Source organism: Mytilus trossulus, chromosome 9 (assembly GCF_036588685.1).
Source record: "Mytilus trossulus isolate FHL-02 chromosome 9, PNRI_Mtr1.1.1.hap1, whole genome shotgun sequence".
In the NCBI taxonomy this organism is placed as follows: domain Eukaryota; kingdom Metazoa; phylum Mollusca; class Bivalvia; order Mytilida; family Mytilidae; genus Mytilus; species Mytilus trossulus.
Genome location: NC_086381.1, coordinates 9,594,441 through 9,616,765, shown reverse-complemented (window position 1 = coordinate 9,616,765; position 22,325 = coordinate 9,594,441). Strand labels below are relative to the sequence as shown.

Genomic DNA, 22,325 nt, shown 5'->3' with positions numbered 1-22,325 from the left:
TTTGTTAGTTTCGATTTGCTCAATTTATAGTTTTTTAGTAGTGTTTTCCCCTCTGTTGCTGGTCTTTTCATCGGTTTTTGTTATATTTTGTCGACTTAAGGGTTTTGATTGTCCTTTGTGTCTTCTCTTGTCCTTTTCATGAACTTGGTTTAGAATGTAGAACTTCGGAAATTTTTATCAGATGCATTCCTTACTTTGTTTAAGAATTCGACAGATTGAGGGCAGACTGTATTGTTGGGTTGATATTTCAATGAGATACCAGATCAGGCACGTATGTTGCAATGATACTGTTTATTATAGAAATTAACTATATATACATGCATATTGAAATGACATAAATGAAAAATGGCACAATGCGACACATCAAATTTATACTTTACAAGAAAAGGGCAAGATTTTCTCTTCTGAATTCTATTTACCATTGAAAAAAAAAACCCCAAAAAACAGAACAAATGAACAGAACAAATTAAACAAAACACAAAAAAAAACCCTTCTAATTTTAGATGGCTCCGAAAATATAATACAAGGATGTAAAATTTAAAAGGATTAGCGAACGTGAAAAAAACACAATTGTTATTACAGATACAATTAAATGTGAATGAAAACGACAATAAATTTAGATGTTTGGTTAAATAAATTCTTAATCTTAAACAGATATTAACAATACAAAATAACAAAACAAATTGAACACAGTTTTTGTATGCCGATGTCTTAATTTGTGCAAACTACACAGAGCAAATCTGCTTCATCTGTGTATGGTGGGCATCTCAAACTACCACATTTTGTTCTGATTGGATAAAACAAAGCACCGTTTTCATTGGAAGGCCTGTCGTCACATGGTTCGGCATTTATATCGACACATGTAAAATCTGTCCTTTGATGGTTCTTGTGTGAGCTCATTAAATAACCGTTATATTCGGCATTCCAATTACCGTAGCATGTTTTTCTTCCTATAAATAATGAAATGTTTAATATTATTGCTGAAAATAATGCTTTTTTTATGACAATCAATGGAATAGGTACATATTTGGTCATGAGCAAGTTCCTCGCATTTTTTGTTTTAATTAACATAGATCTCATACATTGCATTAATTAAAATAAGTTTAAGTACCCTAGCAAAATGAAAAGTGTAAAAACAAATTGCTGTATGACCATTTACGAGTCAGACAGTGACAATTTAGCTTAGTTTTGATACCTTGTCAATTCATGGCAATGTAACACGATCAGAAAATATTTAAACCAAAACTGTAGGATTTGATAAAAGTGCATAGTAAATTCAAGTCAACTGATTGATTGTTCAATAGATTGATGTTTGCTTTACGTCGCATCTGTGCTAAAGGGGACATCACTTGAGCTCTGGTGGATTAATAGTCTCTATGGATAATAATACCACATCTAATTTCAAGATAACATTAAACTTTAAGGTAGATCATAAGTAAATGTTTTTGAGACAGAATTTTCTTATAACTTGCCAAAATGAAGATTTTACTACACTTTTTTTCAAAAATATGATAAAAAGTATGGGTCACCGTGCTTTTTTTCGAGCTATGAGTCGTTGAAAATTGCCTAAATTTGGTTAGTTTGTTCATGGAAAAACACATAAAAGTGCATCAAAAAAGTTCTATGAGATAGAATTTTGAAATAAATTGTGAGAAGATAGGTTTCGTAGTACCCTTTAAGAAAATAAAAAGAAAACATGGTGTCACCGAACTTGTTTTCTTGCCACAAGTAAAAATAAAAAATTTCCCTATTAGTCTAGTATAAATTTTGTACTAAAAGAGTTATCTCCCCTTAAATGGCTCATTTGCAAAAAATGATTTTAAAAAACAAAAAGGTTGATATTTGTGAAAATATTTTGAATAATACAATAAATTAACAAGTTTTCTTTATAATTAAACAGTCTAACCATAAAATTGCAAATCTGTTTCCAAATTTGCTGTTTTGGGCAAATAACTAGACCGATTTTGTACTGTGATTGTACAATCCAAGATGGCGGTATACCATCAATCTGGCCACAGACCACAATTAATTCCCCTATCAGTTCTTTATAACCTTTTGCATCATTAAAAAAATTGCACCATGCACTTTTGTCAAATTTTTTGTGTGTGTAATGTATTGTCCTAGTCCAAATATATATCCAAAATTCAGAAAGATTGAAGCAATCACTTTTGTAAATTTAGCCAATACACATCCATATCCCTATTGACAAGTCAAGAGATGTTCCGAAAACTGTAAATATCACCTTTTTGCACTTGACCTAATCACTCATTCCACATCAAAATCAGTTAAAATACAACATCCAAAAATTTATTTGACCTCTCTTCTTTCATTTCCACCCAAAAAGATTGAAGGAATGAGTGAGGAAAGGAAAGAAAAAAAATTAAGGAAAAATACACTCTAATTAAAAGGAACTATATTCGTAAGCGGGGTCATTAATTGTGGTCTTGGGCCATCTACCTTTTCAAATATATTTTGATTTAGAGACTATTTTGTCCTTAGATCGTCACTTTGTGACTGATACCGACGGTTATTAAGTTAAATGCGGTCCGAATTTATTTTTTTATCAAGTTATTAACATATAACTTTTGAGCTATACGACAAGATTATTTGTGATGAAGTTTTGTTTCAATTTACCTACACTATAGTTGTTTTATGGGGAAAGGTAAGGCCAATGAACGACATTTGTTTCAATGTTAATTTGATAAATACATTTTGAAATATCTTCACAAAAATTAAATAATTACCAGGAATCATCACTACTGCTGATTTGCCCGACTTCCGACATACAGCACAAGGTACTTCCTTTTGTTTTAAATCAGTTGAGGACCATCCATATGGCTTTCGACCTTCTGATATTTCATACTCAGAACCATAAATCTGATCGTTGTCAAATGACTGTTTGTTACCATTTTCAGGATCATTCGGCAAACAAAGATAATTAACGCCACCACCTTTGTTGTTGTAGATATTACCACCTGCATTACCTGGAGGGAAAAAATGCAAAGGATTAAGAAGTAAAGTAACAAAAATACCGAACTTAAAGGGGAATCTATACTGGAAAGTCCTGTTTAAAATTACAAAATAAGCTCAAACACATCGAACGAATGAAAAAACAACTGTCATATGCCTGAATTAGTGCTATATATAAAAAGAAGATGTGATATGATTGCTAATGAGACAACTCTCCTCAAGAGACCAAAATGACACAGAAATTTACAACTATAGGTCACTGTACGGACTTCAGCAATGAGCAAAGCCCATATCGCATAGTCCGCTATAAAAGGCCCAGAAATGATAATGTAAAACAATTCAAACAAGAAAACTAACGGTCAAATTCATAACAAAAAAAAAACCCAAAAAAAACCATGTTACACATTAACAAATGACAACCACTGAATTACAGTCTCCAGACTTGGAACAGGCACAAACTATGTATGGTTTGACTATTCAAAGATTAACATAGATAATAGATGATCCTGATCCTGGTCTTTGGGTGAAAAAAGGGTGAGTGAGGTCCCGATCTTACGACTGAATGTTCACGTCATCACAAGATATTGACATCATTTGAATATTGTTGTTTGATTACATAATTACTTCTTAATTTTTTTCTGATTTTTTTTATCATCAGATACACAAGGTAGGACCTATGTAATATCGAGGTTTCTGTGAAGCCAGCATATGAGACCATGTATGTATGTAAAAGGGTCGTATTAACTAAACTAAGTTTGTTGAATCGAAGAGTGATTAGAAATAAAAATGATGATAGATAAATTTTACCAGAATAAACAACATCAGCTCCATTAGGGCAGTCTTTTCTTCCCCATCGAATGTACGTCACACCATAGCCAGCATCTGTAAACAAGTGAAAATAATATATAAAGATAAAGCGAATCGCAAAATTCAGGAGAACAATTTGAAAAAAAACCAACATAAATAGTATTTTATTAATTTTGCTTCTACATGTAGTTTAAACGATGTTCCAATGAATTACAAGATTACCTTTCAAGTATAACTATATCTGGGACTAAGGGACGACATCAATAGATCAATGTAGGATAAAAACTTAAATGAAATAGTTTGGGGGTTGGAGGGGCGTCAACATTGCTGCAAGTTTTGTTGATCAAAAATCGATTTTATATATATATCCATATAGGTAAATCAATTTTTCCCAAATTAAGTTAAGAGAGGGGGGGGGGGGGGGGGGGGGCAGTGAAAGAACTATGTGAATTAAGTTTTTTTTTATCCTACATTGAACTTTTGATGTCGTCCCTAAATATTACCATAAAATATATCGGGACTAGATATTTAAATAACATAGAATATATTAATGGTCACACGTTTGAGCTTTGTTAAAGGCTTTGGAGTGCTTGCCTGTGTCATACTTATTTTAAGTATGCATGTGCGTTATGAGGAATGGGTTTGAAAGGTTGCGCAATGATTTTATAGTGGAGAGTTTGAATAGGTTGTGTTACAAATGATGTTAATTTTTTTTTCATAATCTGTAAATAACCGTCTCCCGTAATTCTATATGACTGTCTTTTAATATGTTTTTTTTTAATTATTCAATCAATGTATTTTTTACTCCTTTTAAAAATTTTAAATTAAATAGACTAAGTGTATTGCACCAATGTTGATAAACAAGATACTAAATTAAAAACCCTTTAGGACATTGTAAAATGTTAGTAAGATTAATGTAATAAACTTAACAATATGTCTTCGGGTAATACTATCAATTAGTTATCAGTGAAACATTTTAATAGCCGATATAAAGAGTATCGCCACCTTTTACTTAAATATGACGTCTTTATTTATATCTATTACTATAAAAATATGGACTTCTTTTGCCATCGGACTTATCAGATATACGCACTACGCATTTTAACGGATGGTAAAACATGTTACAGATTTGAGTTATCGCCCGTTAACAGAAACAAATATCAAACACCATGGTATACCTCCCAGGATGAGTCAAATACTGTTAAGTTCATAGTTGCTGACCCAGAGAGGGTTTGGGGGGTTGGAACCCCCCTTTTTTGACGATCGATGCATTTGAATGGGGACAAATGGTTGAACACCCCTTACTTTGTCCTGGATTTATAACCCCCTTTTTCAAATGGATGGATCCGCCGGGCCCCGGTTCACTCAAAGTTTTGTAGTTTCCTCTTATCGGATAGCTTAAAAGATCTACAATTCTTCAATAAGCAATCTCAGACCAATACATTCAAAATACCTAGATATGTAAACCTAATTTTGATAGAAGAAAATTATATCTTCTAACTAGCAAAATATTTCAAATCTTGAATCTCACACAATTAATCGCGATGTCCGAATAATAGCGTTTTCGTGGTTAATATGTTTTTTTCAAAGTCAACATACATATAAGATTTATTATTAAAAAATTTATAAATTTATAAGAATTACCATAATACACGAAATTGTTTTAAAGTCTTGTACACTTATTCTTGAACGAGCTAGTGAGAACATAACGACATTTATTTTCATTACGATGATTTTTTTTTATGTTTCGGAAAATATTCCGTTTTAAAAAAAAAAATTCTACCAAGAAAATAGGAAAAAAATCGAAGGATTATGATGTATAATTTATTTATGACAGAAAATCAAACACGTGAACCGAAATTGTTCTGTTCTCTGGAAGTTTTGATATAGACAACTCCTTTACTTTCACGAAATCAAATAAGATTTAAGATTTTAGAATAAAGAAAAATGAACCAGTTATTACCGCCTTGAAAATGTAGTACAAACTGACTATCCGTCACGCAATCTTATTTCTTTTTTATCTTTATGAATTATTGTGAACCTTTGGACATGTAAACTAACGGACACCCACTAGGGACATGCAAAGTAAAATGCACACAATATATTATTTTTTTGCGCATAATACATATATATATATATATATATATATCAGTACGTCTGAGTCAGTGACAACCCTACAACAGATGTATCCATCGGATCGCCATCAATGATGGTGATACATGGCTGTGTACATAATGTATATACAACTCGTCTAAACATCAACCCAACAATGTTAGATCTGTAAATTTGCTTTCGCATGGAAGAACCAAAAATTTGCGAAAGCAAATTTACAGATCTAACATTGTTGGGTTGATGTTTAGACGAGTTGTATATATATATATATATATATTCCAATGAAGAAGGCCGTAATGGCCGAAACGTATGGGAATTTGTTTAATAGTTTTTATTATATATATATAGATATAGGAAGATGTGGTCTGAGTCTCAATCTCCATCCAAATAACAATTTAAAAAGTAAACCATTATAGGTTAAAGTACGGCCTTCAACACGGAGCCTTGGCTCATACCGAACAACAAGCTATAAAGGGCCCCAAAATTACTAGTGCAAAACCATTCAAACGGGAAAACCAACGGTCTAATCTATATAAATAAAACGAGAAATGAGAAACACGTATATATTACATAAACAAACGACAACTACTGTACATCAGATTCCTGACTTAGGACAGGTGCAAATATATATTTATTTGCATGTCCATAGCTTGGCTCCGAATAAACAAATAACACTATCATGACTTTCTTCCTAATTCTCCTTATTTTTTTCCGAAAGTTTTTAAATTGTATCACGAGTTCGGACAGTTATAGTTCAATGTTATCAACGTTTTATTCGTCAGATTACGTATGTCCCTACACATGCAAATTTCATTAACATCAATTTCACCTGAATATCACGTAAAATTCACGTAAATTTCGACTCAAAAGAACGTTTACGTGAAATCAATTTATGTGAGTTTTATGAAATCACGTGATCAAATTATAACTGTCTAAACCTCTTGATCTGTGCAGAAATCCTTTTTACACCACCGTCATTTATGTTTGTCTAAGGACAGTCAATTATAAATGTTTAAATACACATTTTTATAAGATATGATTAAAAATGCCAAATATTCAATCCTATTATTCTAATGGAATATAAAATGTTTGAATATCGGGGAAAAAAGTTATGATATAAAATGTAAGAAAAAGTTATAAATACCTGTTACTCTTTCTTCGATTGTGGATACTATTGTAGCATTGGCCTCTTCCATTCCTTCGGCAACCAGCTTTTCCATTGCGGTTCTCATGGCAGCTTCAACACCATTCTGTATTTCCTTCTCGATAAAAGTTTTCAGTTGTGCGTTCAGACTGGATACGTCGAAGTCGGCTTTCAGTACAGCTTTCATTGCCCCTGTCAACGGTAGACCAACCTCTTCGTCAGCATTGCAGGCACATAACGTCAGGGTTCCAAACACGATAAAAGAAGAAAATACCGTTCGGAACATTGCACTATTGACAAATATTGACACCTTTACTTTTAATATCTGATCGGTTTGACTTTGTAACACGAGTTTGTCTTAGAGCAACTTATCGTCACCTTAAATAAGCTACAGATAACAATCGCAGAAATTCTTGAACCGAAATGTGTATTACCGATTGATTATCTTGTGTTAAAATCAAAATTTTATATCAATCACAAATAAAAATTGACCCCGTAGTATCATTGGGTTATCCTATCTTGGGAGGAAGGATACTATAAACAGGATTTTATTATAGATTTATTGATCTATTTACAAAACAGGAGAGTACTTTTATATCTTGCCTTACGGTTATAATAATTATATGGACGTAACTAACCTTTGGTCACCTGAAATGGACATTTGCCATAACTTCCAACTATTATGTTTATTAAGAATGTCTAACAATAGCATAACAATATCGGGGCAAAACGCAAATATTTTGGCGGTTATTATTTTGGCGGATTCAAAATTTTTATCAATACATTTGCATGTACACTTTTAAATTGGCGGAATTTTTAAACTAGTTTAAATGATGCTATGCAAATGCATTTTTGAAATACTAACTTTAATTAACATTTCTACTGGCCGTCTTCCTCGCTGGAAAATGTCAAAAATTGTATGAAAGAGGGCATTTTTTTTTTAACAAATAACCTTCTTTATCCGTTAAACAAGTTTGCTATATATACAATTTTTGGAAACGGTCGTCTCGATTGCCGTGTTTGCAGTCAGTCCTGTTGATCCATCAACATTCAATGTTTTCATCGGGATAAGGTCCGTTTGAAAATGATTAGTAACTTAGTTTCAATTGTAGATCTTCGCTGTGTTACAATCAATGATCATCAATTACTTTGAAGAAAGTAAATCTAAACTTCTCTGATTTGGCTGCATATAGATACTGATAATTCGTTTTTTGCCACTGCAATATGTTTTTCATTGAGGAGATTTTCTTTAGAGTCTTATTGGGTCGTTAATTTCTGTATTATGAAAAAAATAATTATTCTAAAAATTGCTGTCAAGTCTTTTTTTAATCGGTTTACTAGTTTAGAGAATATTAGAATACTGCAATACGAAATAAGCAAAATTGAGTAGATATTTTTTGCAGCAAAATTTGCAACTGTCAAATTGCCCATTATATGAGGATCTAAGACTATATATTTACCTTTATTGATATATATTATATCAAAATGATATGTAACAAACATAGATATCTTTTTAAATTTATTGATATTTGCAATATATTTGTCAAAACCTGCAGTAACATTTTAACAAGGAGAAACAGTATTTTACCTCAACATTTGCTCTTTGTTGTATTTATATATATAAATTGGTCAAACTATATATATCTAAATCAGAGGTGGATTTAGGGGGGGGGGGGACGGCCGCCCCCCCCCCCCTTTTTGGGGAAAAAAATGTGTTGCTTACATAGGGAATCACTGAAGCGTGACTAGAACGGACCCCCTCTTATGCAGTCAGTGGGCCACCACTTATGAAAATTTCTAGATCCACCAGTGTTAATAGTCTTTCATAATTTCATTAAGAATGGCACATACATAGATTTTTTTTTATATAATATAATAAACTGTATATTTATATCATGACATACATCTTGTTTTAAATGTATTTTGTGTGTGGGGAGACTTTAATAATGTCTAAATCTAATCTGAACCTTCAACAAACAATCTACATTAATGGTAAATTTCTGCCTGAAAGGTGAAATTAAGACGATTTTCAAAACATTTCAGATGAGGAAGTAAAAAAAATCAAACTTGAATGAAAAGTGTCAAAACACTAGTATTTATAGTTTTCGAAATTTATTCAAAGTTTAGAAATATGGTTATTCCAGACAAATCTAACTGCATAATTAAAAATTTCTGATTACATATATGTCAAATGATTGTATACAACCCTTTTTAGCAAAATCTTTATCTTCTATGTTTAATCGCAGAAAATATTGTGTATAACAGTATGTTTTTTTTTAAATGTAATGTAAAAGGTCTTTTTTATTCATTTGTAAATGAATGTTAGAATAAGTTTTAAAGCAAACGTATCTTATATCTGGCCATGGATACCGATATCTTAACTTCGATTTAAAGTTTTATTTGTATGTTTTATACTTATATTATGTTGCATGCTATTGCTCTGTATTGGTATGTGACACTATAACAAAATATTCGGTCTGTCTGTCTGTATAAAGTTTTATTGAAATTATTTTATAGATATAGAAAGATGTGGTGTGAGTGCCAATGAGACACCTCTCCAGCCAAATAACAATTTTAAAAAAGTAAACCATTATAGGTCAATGTACGGCCTTCAACACGGAGCATTGGCTCACACCGAACAACAAGCTATAAAGGGCCCAAAAATTACTAGTGTAACCATTCAAACGGGAAAACCAACGGAAAAAAAGAGAAACGATAAACACGTATATAGTACATAAACAAACGACAACAACTGAATTTTGGTATGTTTCAAAAAACAATTTAACTGTAACTTTTTTGCATGAATGTATATGAAAGATTATTTTGTTTACAATGGATCAGAGATACTTACCTATTACATGTACAAGAGGTCAATTACATACTATTTATATATAACATGGCACTTAGTTTAAAGTGTCCTAAAGTGAATAATTTTAAAGTTACATATCTTCTTCCGTAAACATTATAAAATTAACCAGTGTCATCGCTGAAGGGCACATCCAATGTCACTGACTAAAAATAGAACTTGTCCTCTACGGGACAAATATTTAACATCATTATTATTCAAACATGCAAAATAATAAAACAAAAATACTTGGATCTTTTATGTGATTTTACACAGCCATGGTACATTAAGTTGGTATCAGTTTTCATCTCTCTTGTGGACTGTAAACGTGCCATCGAAATGGTCCAGAAGACAGTTTTACTATGTGACATCAGCAAATTAGAAACTTTTCTTACCACAAGTGCCACTTGTCAGGGGGTAGTTTTTACACATAGGATCCAAAATATACTGTTATATCTGATTTCTTTTTAAATTGTTCTACCCGAAATAAGTCTTGTAAGCATATAAGTGGTTAATTACTGATAATTCTAGAAATTTCAATTGCCATGATTGTTTTCATTATTTTGACTAGCAAAAATGGCATGCTCGCCTTTTCCAGTTTATCATAGGAGGTTGAAAAGTCCTCATATATAAAACGAAGTGATCTTTCTTATTTTTGCACTGTTCATTATTTTTGAAATTTATCACTGTGCAGAAATGACATTATAAAGGACGAAATGTTAGAGGATATTCAGCTGATCGGATGCCTTATTGCTAGTACTACTATGTACATACAAACAACATATATTGTCTGTAATATACTGTAGAAATGTGTTGAAGGGGGAAATAGACGATCTCTTTAAGCATAATAAACAAGTTATGGGAAATAAACTGAAAATACTTTAGGTAAAAGGATTAAAAATAAAAATTAATACAATCAGCATTATTTTTCTTTAAAATAGTACTATCGGCGTTATGATAACACATGCCATGGATAAAATCTCTTTGTTCTTACTGTGCTATAATCTGAATAATGCACAGCTAAGGTGTGCATTATAACTACCTCAGATTCACTGCACAGTTCGAATCTGGTTTTACTTTTAGGGGCGTTTCCTGGATTCTGAAAGGGACGTAACGTATATTCTTTAAATTGAAAAAATATCAACGATAGTAGCAACGCTAAAAACGTTTCATTCTCCAATTCAAGGATGAACAGCCTATTCGACCCCCCCCCCCCCCCCCCCCAAAAAAAAAAAAACCCAAAAAAAGAATCCGCCCTCTGACTTGAAGTTACAAAAAATGTTGATAAATTAAACACATTGTACAAACATTGAAGTTTCAAAATAAGAAAACAAAATATGGATTGATTGTTGATTTTTTAATGTCACTTTTAAGTGCCACATTTCGGCTTTTTCGTTGCGCCCAGTTATTATTGGTAGAGGGAGCAAGAGTGCACGGAGAAAACCACACACATTTGATAGGAAAACTGACAGTTCTAAACAATTGATATTGGAGTAGATAACCCCAGCACTGGCGGAGTTTCTTCTTCCTTTTTTTATTATCTAAACTGGGACATGAAATATTTTATTTAATTTTGTGTACACAGTGTAAATCTTACATCAGTGTTTCAAAGTCAGAACAGATAATAACGATTTTTTGTAATTTCAGCCAAACAAGAAATAACTGAAATCTGATTTGGATACGTTTTAAACTCAATGAATTTCATTCCGATTTTTGCATATTTATTCCTATAACGGAACTGTTTGGGTATCAAACTTAAATTTGGGGTATAAGTATTAATCGTCAGTGATTGCAAGCAAAAAAAAACCGAATAAATTTTAACAGAAACGATAGACACATTTACAATTAAATCGCAAATAATGTAAAAATTTAGGGAGAAGCCTAAATATAGAAAGAAAGAAAAAATAATTTAAAACTTACCAACCTCTTACTATATAAAGGCTCATTAATTCCCTCCTTTAATAGTAGACCAGCCCAACAGATAAACATTCTATCTCTCTGTAGGACTAAGATTAGATAAGATAAATAATAGTTTATTAAAGTGTCACATATTGATCTACATTGAAATACATAAAAAACGTTAACATCATAAAAAAAGGATCAATACCCAGCCTATAAAGACTTACGAGACACTGTATATACAAATAAAAGCTATAACAGTTATACTGAAGGAAAATGTTTTTTTTTTTTTTTTATAAAAAGGCATATTCATGCATTACATGATTTAAAACTCATTAAAAATGTACACACAATTATAAAATATCTATTCATGACTGCTTCAAAATAATAATATAGAACTTACTAATAAAAATCAACAATAAATACAAAAGAGGTACAATTACAGTTTAGTTCGCTTAAAAACACCACTAGGGTAAAGGTTAAATAAATAAAGAAAAAATAAAAAAATCAGTAAGAATTCAGTTATAGTTCAGTAAAACTTTTAGTAAAAATTACAGTAAAGCTACTTTAAAAGGAGGGAAGTTTACCTTACCTAACAATGACTTCACGGTTCAGCTAACAAGCAAGCTAACCAAAGATATTACCATTAGCTACATACTGACTGAAATGTGCTGTAATAATAAAAAAAAACATCTGTGCATGTTCATTATCTCACCCTTAAACTAAGCCTAATGCGAAAGTTTGAAATGTACACACGGTTTGCCGATGACAAAGCATAGATGAGAAGTTTGTCGGTAAAGACGAGACAGACCTATGAAAAAATTAAATAACACGATACACAACATTGAAAATTAAGGCATGCATTACTATGAACTCCCTTAAAACAAAACTTTGAATGAATTTAGGTGCTCTGAAAAGGTTATAATTGTTCCAATAGTGCTATCAGTCGCATTGATCATGTAAGTAATAAATAAACGATAAGTCGCAATTATTTTTATATTATCAATGTGAAAAAGAGGAGGAGGTTGGGGAATAAACCCATGATCTTTCAAATTGTGACAGATTTTTCATAACGGTCCACCAAATCATGATTGCTCCTGTAAAAATTCAGAGAGAATAGATGAGTTGAATTTAGTCATTTGGAACACTTGATGCGATATCTTTCTTCTAGGAATATCGTGATTGGAAAGGCACGTATAAAATGTATATACTCCATATGCTAATTACGTTGGCTTCACGATCATAAAACTTTCGAGCATGATTTTTGTACTCAGAGCACTGATCTCAGTTTTATGCCTTCAAGGCCAACAGATCAAAGAACAACAACACATTGCATAATCTAATAAGATTTAATTTGAATTTAACTTAATTATTCTATGAACACGTATTCATTCTCGCGTTATAGGAAAGATGTATGTTCCAACAACTCACTGTTTGAGTGGACTTCATACATTGTAACAAGAGTAAAAGAATGATAATCGATCTTTTATGACTCATTTTGTACACACAACACACAACACATCAGCACTATTAGTGTACGGTGGACATCTTAAACTTCCACATGCAGTGCTGATTGGATACAGAAGCGCCCCATTTTCATCAGAAGACCTGTTATCGAATGGTTCAGCATTCAAGTCGACGCATACAAATTCATTCCTTCCGTTATGTCCTTTATGCGAGCTCATCAGGTAACCGCTGTATTCGGCACTCCAGTCACTATAACAAGTTTGTCTTCCTACAAGATAACAAGAGTTTCATCATTAAGGACATAGTCTTTATCTAGATTTTTTACATTTTACATTTCTTCAGTTCAATGATTGTATAACAACATTTTTACGTTTCCGGACTTACGAAACGTTTTAATTCAAATAAAACTTTCAGATCTTTTGAATTTTAAGGTGTACTACTACCAAATATATAGCACCTCCTTGGATCATTACTCTTCTACTGTAACAAAAATTACCTGCCAGATGCTTCAAATCTTCAGAACCGCTGTTCGCCGATGACTCTCTACTGCACAGAACCATTGAAACAGAGAAAGACTACAAACTACTACAAGAAGATCTAGTAAACCAAGAAGATTCGACAAAAATAAACTTCACCGACAAGCATAAGATTCATAACAGGGGGGCTTTAAAACATGAGAAAATGGATGCATCACACGCATGGTAAATTAGAACTCAGACGCACGAGCCAAAAACTCATTTTTATGCTCAAGTGTGGTTGAGGGGATGGTTCCAGACAAACTTCTTAAAATCAGCAAGACCAATGAGAACCTACACAGCCAAAAAGTTTGAAAACAACCAAGTTCGTACAGTATTGAAAATTTTTAATCATAAACATACATGTATTATTTTACTTTTAGTTTCTTGTGTACAATTTGGAAATTAGTATGGTGTTCAATATCGCTGAACTAGTATATATTTGTTTAGGGGCCAGCTGAAGGACGTCTCCGGTTGCGGGAATTTTTAGCTACATTGAAGACTTGTTTGTGACCTTCTGCTGTTGTTTTTTGTCTATGGTCGGGTTGTCTTTGACACATTCACCATTTTCATTCTCAATTAAATATTCATGAGTAAAAGTGATATCAGGTCAGTGACTGTGTTTGACATAAGCCTCGGTCACACCTTACCGGATAGCTCGAACGGACGCCTAACGGATAAAAAAAAGTTATCCGTTGACAAAAATTGTATCCGTTGGGAGTCCGTTGGTGTACTAACGGACATGTAACGAATGCCTAACGGACACACAACGGACTTTGAACGTACGTGAAAAGGATACGTACCGGACAGAACGTACGTCGAACGTACATCCAACGGACGAGTACCGGATAAAATGGACACCTAACGGAAGCGAAACGGATAAAACGGATGAACAAAATATTCTGAAAATTAAAAGCAATAAACCATCTAAATATTAAAGGCAATAAACCATGAGAATTTTCAATTGACATTTGTCCGTTTTACATCCGGTTGGCATCCGTTTTATCCGTTATCCTTCCGTTAATGTCCGTTTCACATCCGTTTTATCCGTCAGGCGTCCGTTCGGAGTCCGGTAGACGTCCGTTGGTGAATTGGTCTACCGGATCTCCAACGGATGCATAACGGACACGTAACGGATACAAAACGGACGAGTACCGTACAAAACAGACGCCGAACGGATGCCTAACGAACGTTCAACGGACATTTTATCCGTTGGACGTCCGTTCAAAGTTTTGAACATGCTCAAAATTGTCCACCGGACAGAACGGTCGTCAACGGATAAAACGGACGCTTAACGGACGCCTAACGGATATGGACGAACGCCTAACGGATAAGAACGGACGTCTAACGGACATGAACGGATTGAAAAAAAGTTATCCGTTAGGCGTCCGTTCGAGCTATCCGGTAAGGTGTGACCGAGGCTATAGAAATATACAGTCAACGCATTTTGACTGCTCAAATAGAACGAGTGCAGTATAAATAGTAATGCACAGTAGGACTTTGAACACAGCCTTTTAGTTTTCCCGTTTGATTTTTATATCCCCATTCACACCATATTGATTAGATGATTTATAGTTGTTTGTGTAACGTATATAATTGTAAAGAGTTCATGCATTTTAAGGTAAAGTTTAACGATGCATGGGAAGTTCGGGTTTGTTGGTTAGGTGCAGACATTTTACATACTATATTGTACTAATTTGATGTATGTAAATATTGTATACCTCTTGTTACACTTTTGTAATGTGTCTGGATGATCAAATAAAGTGGTTGTTGCATCGGCCATTTACGGATCACATCAAAGAGTTGAAAGAAAGGTTCTTTAGTTGATAGCATAGAAAGCGTGTCACTCTCTCCCTAAACGAGACATTGGCTTTCACGTCCATATTTTGACCGGATAAGACTAATCATATATTAACACACGCCCGAACGCCCCTTTCAAGCATGAGGGTTTCTTTTCAGATAGAAGTACAGAGATGATCACATATATTCAATTCAACCCTTTAAGTCAATTACAAGAAAAAGAATAACATAAGTAAACGAAAGCACAGCTCCTTAGCCTGTTTGAGTGTGTTGATTTTTTTGCTACCATGCATATAATGATTTTGTATGATTGATGGATACAACATATCCTTTGTAATTTATATACCTGGGATTATTATTTTGGATGATTTGCCGCTACTGTGACACACAGCGCATGGAACCTCCATATTACTCATAGTACGCCATTCGTGTGGCTTTATATCTGAATAAATTTCATATTCAACACCGTAAAGTTGGGGGTTGTTGTATGACTGATGTTGTCCGTTCTGTGGATCATTTGGCAAACATAAATAGTTCATTCCACCTCCTGTGTTCTGAAAATAACTACCGCCGGCTTGTCCTAAAATTATAGATTCAGAGCATAAAATATAAGTAAATATCCCTTATTTTGACTTGAACATACAACTTTAAGAATTTTCTGTAAAACCATTTAAAAAAAATAACCAATCTAATATCTTATTTTATATCCCCCCCCCCCCCCAAATATTTGTGCGATGCAAAACAGATGACAAACCCTCCTATCATTATCTTCCAAAAGTATGGTACGGTCATCAGTGATAGAAACAGCTTCCCCGTTCGCTTTACAGCTCAGTCTTCCCCATGCAAATAATTGAACACTTCACATATCTTTTAATATGAACAAAACCTTAATGGGGCATTTAATACGTAGAAAAATAAGACATGAACAACCAAGACGTAAAAGACACCCTTGTAGATTTCGAAAAAGAGCAGGCTTATGCCGCTACAAGGAAGCACTCGCACCCGCAAAGTGGAGAGGGATTCATATAAGTTTAAATTACTTGTTTCCAATCCACTATACATATATATGTTTAAACTTACTTGAAAAAAAAAAAAAAAAAAAAAAAAAAAAAAAAATAAGTTTAATATAAGCTTACTATAATGCTTTCTTACATCACTCTACCTATTAAATTCTAAAATAAAATGGTATTAATCTTCAACATATAAAGAAAACAGTATAGATATCAATTACATGTACCTGTGTAAACAAGTTCAGCACCGGTAGGGCAAGCCTTTCTCCCCCATCTTGTATATGTCACGCCTATTCCTTAAATTATAAAACTATTATTAATGTATATGATAGCGGCAATAAGCTAACGCCTAGGCATTAAGTTATTGCCTGAAATATTCAGGCATTAAGCTTATTTCCTGAAATCTGATGATGATTATTCATCCTATTGCCGAACATAATTTCAGGCAATTAGTAAATTTTGGAATTTATGCATATTTGGTTATTTATTCATGATAATGTCGTTCCTTAATTATATTTCTAATATTACATGTATAAATATACATTTATTTGATAGATCTTCAAATTTAGTAAGTTTCGTTATTTTAGCAGTTAAAAAACAGAATTATCCCATACAAATACATTCGTGTTTTTGAAGTATTACACAATAGTAAAATGATTTCAAAAAGTGTTTGTATCCAATTAAAAAAGGGGGGATATTCTAAGTTAAAATTTGTTCACTTCACTAATCGAAGTTTGAACTGGTCAAAAGTTGACAAAATTAAAATTTTTGCTCACATTATTTTCCATTTTTTGGGGTGGGTGGGGTGGGGGCATAAGTTAATTTTCTTTGTGAACAGTTCCGCAATTTGTGATAACAAAATGGTTTTAACATAAATTTCTATAAAGTTTTTTTTATTTATAAATTATTTTTATTTGATGCGTTTAATATAAATAACATTTTATTAGTGATTTTATTTCCGTTCTCTGTAAACAGTTGTCTCATTGGCAATAATACCAGATCTTCTTTTTTATATATAGGATGAGTAAATTTTCTTTGTTAACAGTTCCGCGATTTGTGATAACAAAATGGTTTTAACACAAATTTTTATCAAGTTTTTATATTTATAAATTATTATTTGATGCGTTTAATATAAATAACTTATTTTATTAGTGATTTTATTTCCGTTCTCTTGTGGACAGTTGTCTCATTGGCAATCATACCAGATTGTTTGAATTTTTACTTTACTGAACGTTCTTGCTACTTACAATTATATCTATCTATAATGAACTTTGCCCAATAGTAACAGAGAATATTTTTTTGTAAAAATTTCCCAAATTAATGAAAATTGTTAAAAATTGAATATAAAGGGTATTACACCCCAGCTCTATTGTTATACTTAATAGTTTCTATTTTTGAAACACGTGTAAATTGAATAGATCTATTGTTACGAATAACAATGGATTTTGACCACAGGCTGTGACAAGCGGGGTTTCTGGAAACCCCTGCTTCTACATCCCGCAAACAAAGTCCATTGTTATTCGTAACAATAGAAATTTTGATTATTATTTAAAAAGCATGAACACAAGAAACAACTAACAGTGTTCACTACAAATTGTTTCAAAATATTAAAAAAAAAAACATTTAAGGAAATTCCAATAGCGAAAAAAAAATTAAGCATTTATTTTAAATTAAAAAAAATCCTTCAATTACTCCTTTGCTGAAAGTAATATTTTTTTATCCTAGTCATATATTTCTATTATAAAAAAGGGGGATTCTAACTCTCGACTCCCCCCCCCCCCCCCCACCCCCGTTATCCAGTGGCCGATTCGTGGTAGGGGTTCCGCGGGGACCAGATTTAAAAGATCAATGTATTTGACTTTTTGAACCCCGGCCCCTTTCTTTTGAGTTGGGAACCCCAGCTGGATCAGCCCCTCTTCCACAAAAGAGAGAGTTACGAAATATTAAATTTGTATCTTTGTATGCTGAGCGTGCCTGGAAGTCGGGTTTCTATTGTAGACACACTTATTCCTTTGTAGGTCCGAATATGAATGTTTATTCATTCTCGAGAAGAGGGGGGGGGGGCTTTTTTCCCCATAAAACCGTAAGATAGAAAATATAGTTATGATTACCTTTATTAAACTGATACAGGTAAGTACTTTGGGTAATAATTGCCTTTATCTTTTTAATTAGTCTCATCTACCAAATCCAACGCTTGCTAAGAAATGTCGTCCGTCTCATACCCTTCCATATTGACAACTGCATACACGGAGCATGACGTATTTTTTGTTTTTAATATGAATACACGATACAGTCAACCTTGACCTGCTGATCCATATCAACCCAAGGATTTATTTGGAATATGCAGAACAACCTTGACTTTGGTAAAACATACTCACTTGTCAAAGTGTGAACGAAGATAACCAAAAAAGGTTACTAGTGGGTTTTCATGTAATAACAAAGAAATCTTATAAATAAGGGTTTGATATGGTCAATAAAATAGATGCTATCGTTATTTTTTTATTTGATAATCATTGTTAACAAAATAGAGTTTAGAATGGGGTGTAAGTTAGTTATACACCTCGGGTTAAGGCATGCCTGGATAAGAAACCCCTACGGCCTCCGGCCGATGGGGTTTCTTATCCAGACATACCTTTCCCTTGGTGTATAACTATTACATAACTCCTTTCGGCGTCAACTGACCATTTTGCTTTGATTATTTGTAGATTTTACTTTGCTGAACATTATTGCTAATTACAGTTTATCTCTATCTATAATAGTATTCACAAGATAATGACAAGATAATAACCAACTCACAACGACAGCAAACCGGATTAATTTACATTTATTTGTGTCCTGGGAATATCACAAGAACCATTACTGATGAATGGTGTAAGTGAAAATCGTCAAACTCAAATTTGATCTCTATTTTGTCATCAGTATCAACATATCAAAATTTGAAATGCTTAGATTGAATGGTTCAGGCGTAAATGCAACAACGTAAATGCAAACGCCATTTTATGACCTTTAAAGAACCATAACTCCTGAACGGTAAAAGTCAAAATCGTCATTATTGAACTTGACCTCTTTTTAATCATGAGTAACAATATATAAAAAAATCAAAAGCTTTGGTTGAATGGTTCATGAGAAAATGCACGGACACGACTGGAAACACCATTTTCAATCTTTCAAGAACCATAACTCCTGAACAGTAAAAATCAAAATCGTCATTATTTGACTAGACCTCCATTTTGTCATCAGTAACAACATATTAAATTTTGGGAGGTTTGGTAGAACAGTTCATGCGTAAATGCACGCACACAACTGGAAACTCCATTCATCAATCTTTCAAGAACCATAACTCTTGAACGATAAAAGTCAAAACCGCCATTATTTAACTTGACCTTCATTTAGTTGTCAGGAACAACATATACAAATTTCAAAAGCTTTGGTTGAATGTTTCATGAGAAAATGCACGGACACGACTGGAACCACCATTTTTTCAATCTTTCAAGAACTTTAACTCCTGAACGGTAAAAGTAAAAATCGTTTTTATTGAACTTGACCTTCATTTTGTCATCAGTAACAACACATTAAAATGTGGGAAGCTTTGGTTGAACGGTTCATGAGTTAATGCACGGACAACATTTGATTGCCGCCCGACTGCCCGACCGCCCACCGTACATCCCCAAATCAATAACCGACATTTTTGTCACAAAAAATCCGGTTAAAAACGATAAAAAAAAATTAAAATTACCAATTCAGGGGCAGCAACCCAACAACCGGTTGTACGATACGTCTGAAAATTTCAGAACAGATAATTCTTCACTTGATACACAATTTTACCCAGTCAGATGTGCTCTAAATGCTTTGGTGTCAGAGTTATAAGCTAAAATCTACATTTTACCCGTATGTTCTATTTCTAGACATAGCGGTCGTCTTGGTTGGTTGGGCAGGTCACGGGACACAATTTTTAAACTAGATACCCCAATGATGATTGTGGCCAAGTTTGGTTAAAGTTGGTCCAGTACTTTCAAAGGAGAAGTTTTTTTATACAGGGAACGACGACGGACGACGGACGCTAAGTGATTAGAAAAAACAACGCTAGTTTTTTTCCACTATTTTGAAAGGATTTTGATGGATACATTTTGTTGAAACATGACCGTGATGACTAGTTCAATATTAAGAACATACGTGCGTACCTTTAAGATGGTCCTTAACTGTGTCATTAATTATAGCATTAGCCTCTTCCAAACCATCGTCAACAAGTTGTTTTATAACATCTTTCATAGCAGCTTGTACACCTTCCTTTACGTGTTGTTCAATGTATGCTTTCAGATGATTGTTTAAATCCGTGGTATCCAAATCAGCTTTTAAAGAAGCTTTTACGCCATCAATTAAAGGCATGGAAATCACGCCAGGACACTCTTTATCATTACAATTCGCAGAAAGAACAGAATTCATCATCAAAACCAAATAAAACGAAACAACATAAACGATATGTATGCAACCCATTTCCACGTACAGTTTCTGCTTAGTGACAAAGACAAACAATTGTATATCAAGCAAGTAGCACAACACTTATTTGTGCATGACAACACTTAATTAAAACACTGCATATCTTCTCAAGAGATACTTCACGTTATTTGCAACGAAATAATGAATACAAAAATAGCATTTAAATTGAACTTTTATATATGATCGACTACAGCCAATCTGTACTTCTTCTATTATTTGTTGCTGTATTTCAAACAAGTATACTCTCATGCATTCAAACAAAAGGTCACAAAATAGACGGAGCAAATGAAATAGTACATCAACATAAATCAAGACGTAGAGATACTCATACATCCTTTAATTACAGTCAAATGTCTGACCTAGATGGCAAGGCCTGAATCCCAAAGAGTTTAAAAAATATCAATTCAAAAAATCAAATTGGAGGTAAATAGTTCATTAATTAAAGATGTGCATATTTAAAGTGGATCAAGTGAATTGTCAGGTCACGTTTCGCATCGATTCCCATAGGACGCTAGAAAAATTGTCTCATGAATTATTATCAAAATAAGCAAACACGCAGAATACTAAAAGAAATAAATAAATAAACATTCGGAAATCTCCCAAAAACGGAGAATGCAAACGTCAAAATACTTGACACTTACTTAACATAACAAATGAATAACACTCTGTAAACCTTGGTGACAAAAATAAGTAAAAAAAAGCACAAAACAAAGTCAAGTATCCAGCAAAAACGCGTGAACGTGATGATCATCAACATTACAACGAAGAAAAAAATGTATTTGTATGAATAGACAGAGTATACAATTAAGACGGAACTGATAGAAGGTAGTTACTTTCCATTTGGTTGTTAATCATAGAAATGATTTGAATAAATTTGGCGCCAAAATCTTATAAACATAGCTAGTAACACAAAATTGAATGTTTTAAATTAGGATATTAGTTGCAGTTTTAGGCTATGCAATATAATCTGTATTATTACCAAATACATTTATTCCAATGGCGAAAGAAAAAAAAATTCCAACTCGTAACTATGTTGAGATGCTATTCATAAGAACTGTGTCTGTCGTATATCTGAGAAATCCTCACGTATTTTGTCACAGTATTATATATCAGAGGAGACAGACCCCAAGCCGGGAAGAACATATAGCAAAATGTAAGGTATTTCATTCATATGACTTGCACCACGTGACTTTGATACCTATGGATTACCTTAGCCGTATTAGTCACAACGTTTTGGAATTTTGAGTCCTCAATACGTT

General features: G+C 33.0%; 2 protein-coding genes across 2 annotated transcripts; both read right to left on the bottom strand.

Moving 5' to 3' along the window:
- Positions 1 to 428: 428 nt before the first annotated feature.
- LOC134685083 (short-chain collagen C4-like) lies at positions 429 to 7,580 on the bottom strand. Its single transcript, XM_063544492.1, has 4 exons — positions 7,034 to 7,580; positions 3,778 to 3,852; positions 2,745 to 2,984; positions 429 to 950 (listed from the first exon to the last, which is right to left on the bottom strand). The coding sequence occupies exons 1-4, from the start codon at positions 7,317 to 7,319 to the stop codon at positions 712 to 714; spliced, it is 840 nt and encodes a 279-aa protein (XP_063400562.1). The 5' UTR covers positions 7,320 to 7,580; the 3' UTR covers positions 429 to 711.
- Positions 7,581 to 13,112: 5,532 nt separating this feature from the next.
- Positions 13,113 to 21,113, bottom strand: LOC134685080 (short-chain collagen C4-like). The gene is made up of 4 exons (XM_063544490.1): positions 20,751 to 21,113; positions 16,797 to 16,865; positions 15,906 to 16,139; positions 13,113 to 13,512 (listed from the first exon to the last, which is right to left on the bottom strand). Exons 1-4 carry the CDS (start codon positions 21,061 to 21,063, stop codon positions 13,271 to 13,273), a joined length of 858 nt encoding a protein of 285 aa, XP_063400560.1. The 5' UTR covers positions 21,064 to 21,113; the 3' UTR covers positions 13,113 to 13,270.
- Between the last annotated feature and the right edge of the window lie 1,212 nt (positions 21,114 to 22,325).

Bases quoted from the DNA above. Each gene is read 5' to 3' on its own strand.
- LOC134685080 (XM_063544490.1), bottom strand. From the start codon at position 21,063: ATGGGTTGCATACATATCGTTTATGTTGTTTCGTTTTATTTGGTTTTG. The intron at 16,140-16,796 runs GTACATGTAATT...CTATAATTTTAG, and splicing joins TGCTGAACTTGTTTACACAG to GACAAGCCGGCGGTAGTTAT. The intron at 13,513-15,905 runs GTATATAAATTA...GTTATCTTGTAG, and splicing joins ATCCAAAATAATAATCCCAG to GAAGACAAACTTGTTATAGT.
- LOC134685083 (XM_063544492.1), bottom strand. From the start codon at position 7,319: ATGTTCCGAACGGTATTTTCTTCTTTTATCGTGTTTGGAACCCTGACG. The intron at 3,853-7,033 runs GTATTTATAACT...ACTTGTTTACAG, and splicing joins AATCGAAGAAAGAGTAACAG to ATGCTGGCTATGGTGTGACG. The intron at 951-2,744 runs GTAATTATTTAA...CATTATTTATAG, and splicing joins AGCAGTAGTGATGATTCCTG to GAAGAAAAACATGCTACGGT.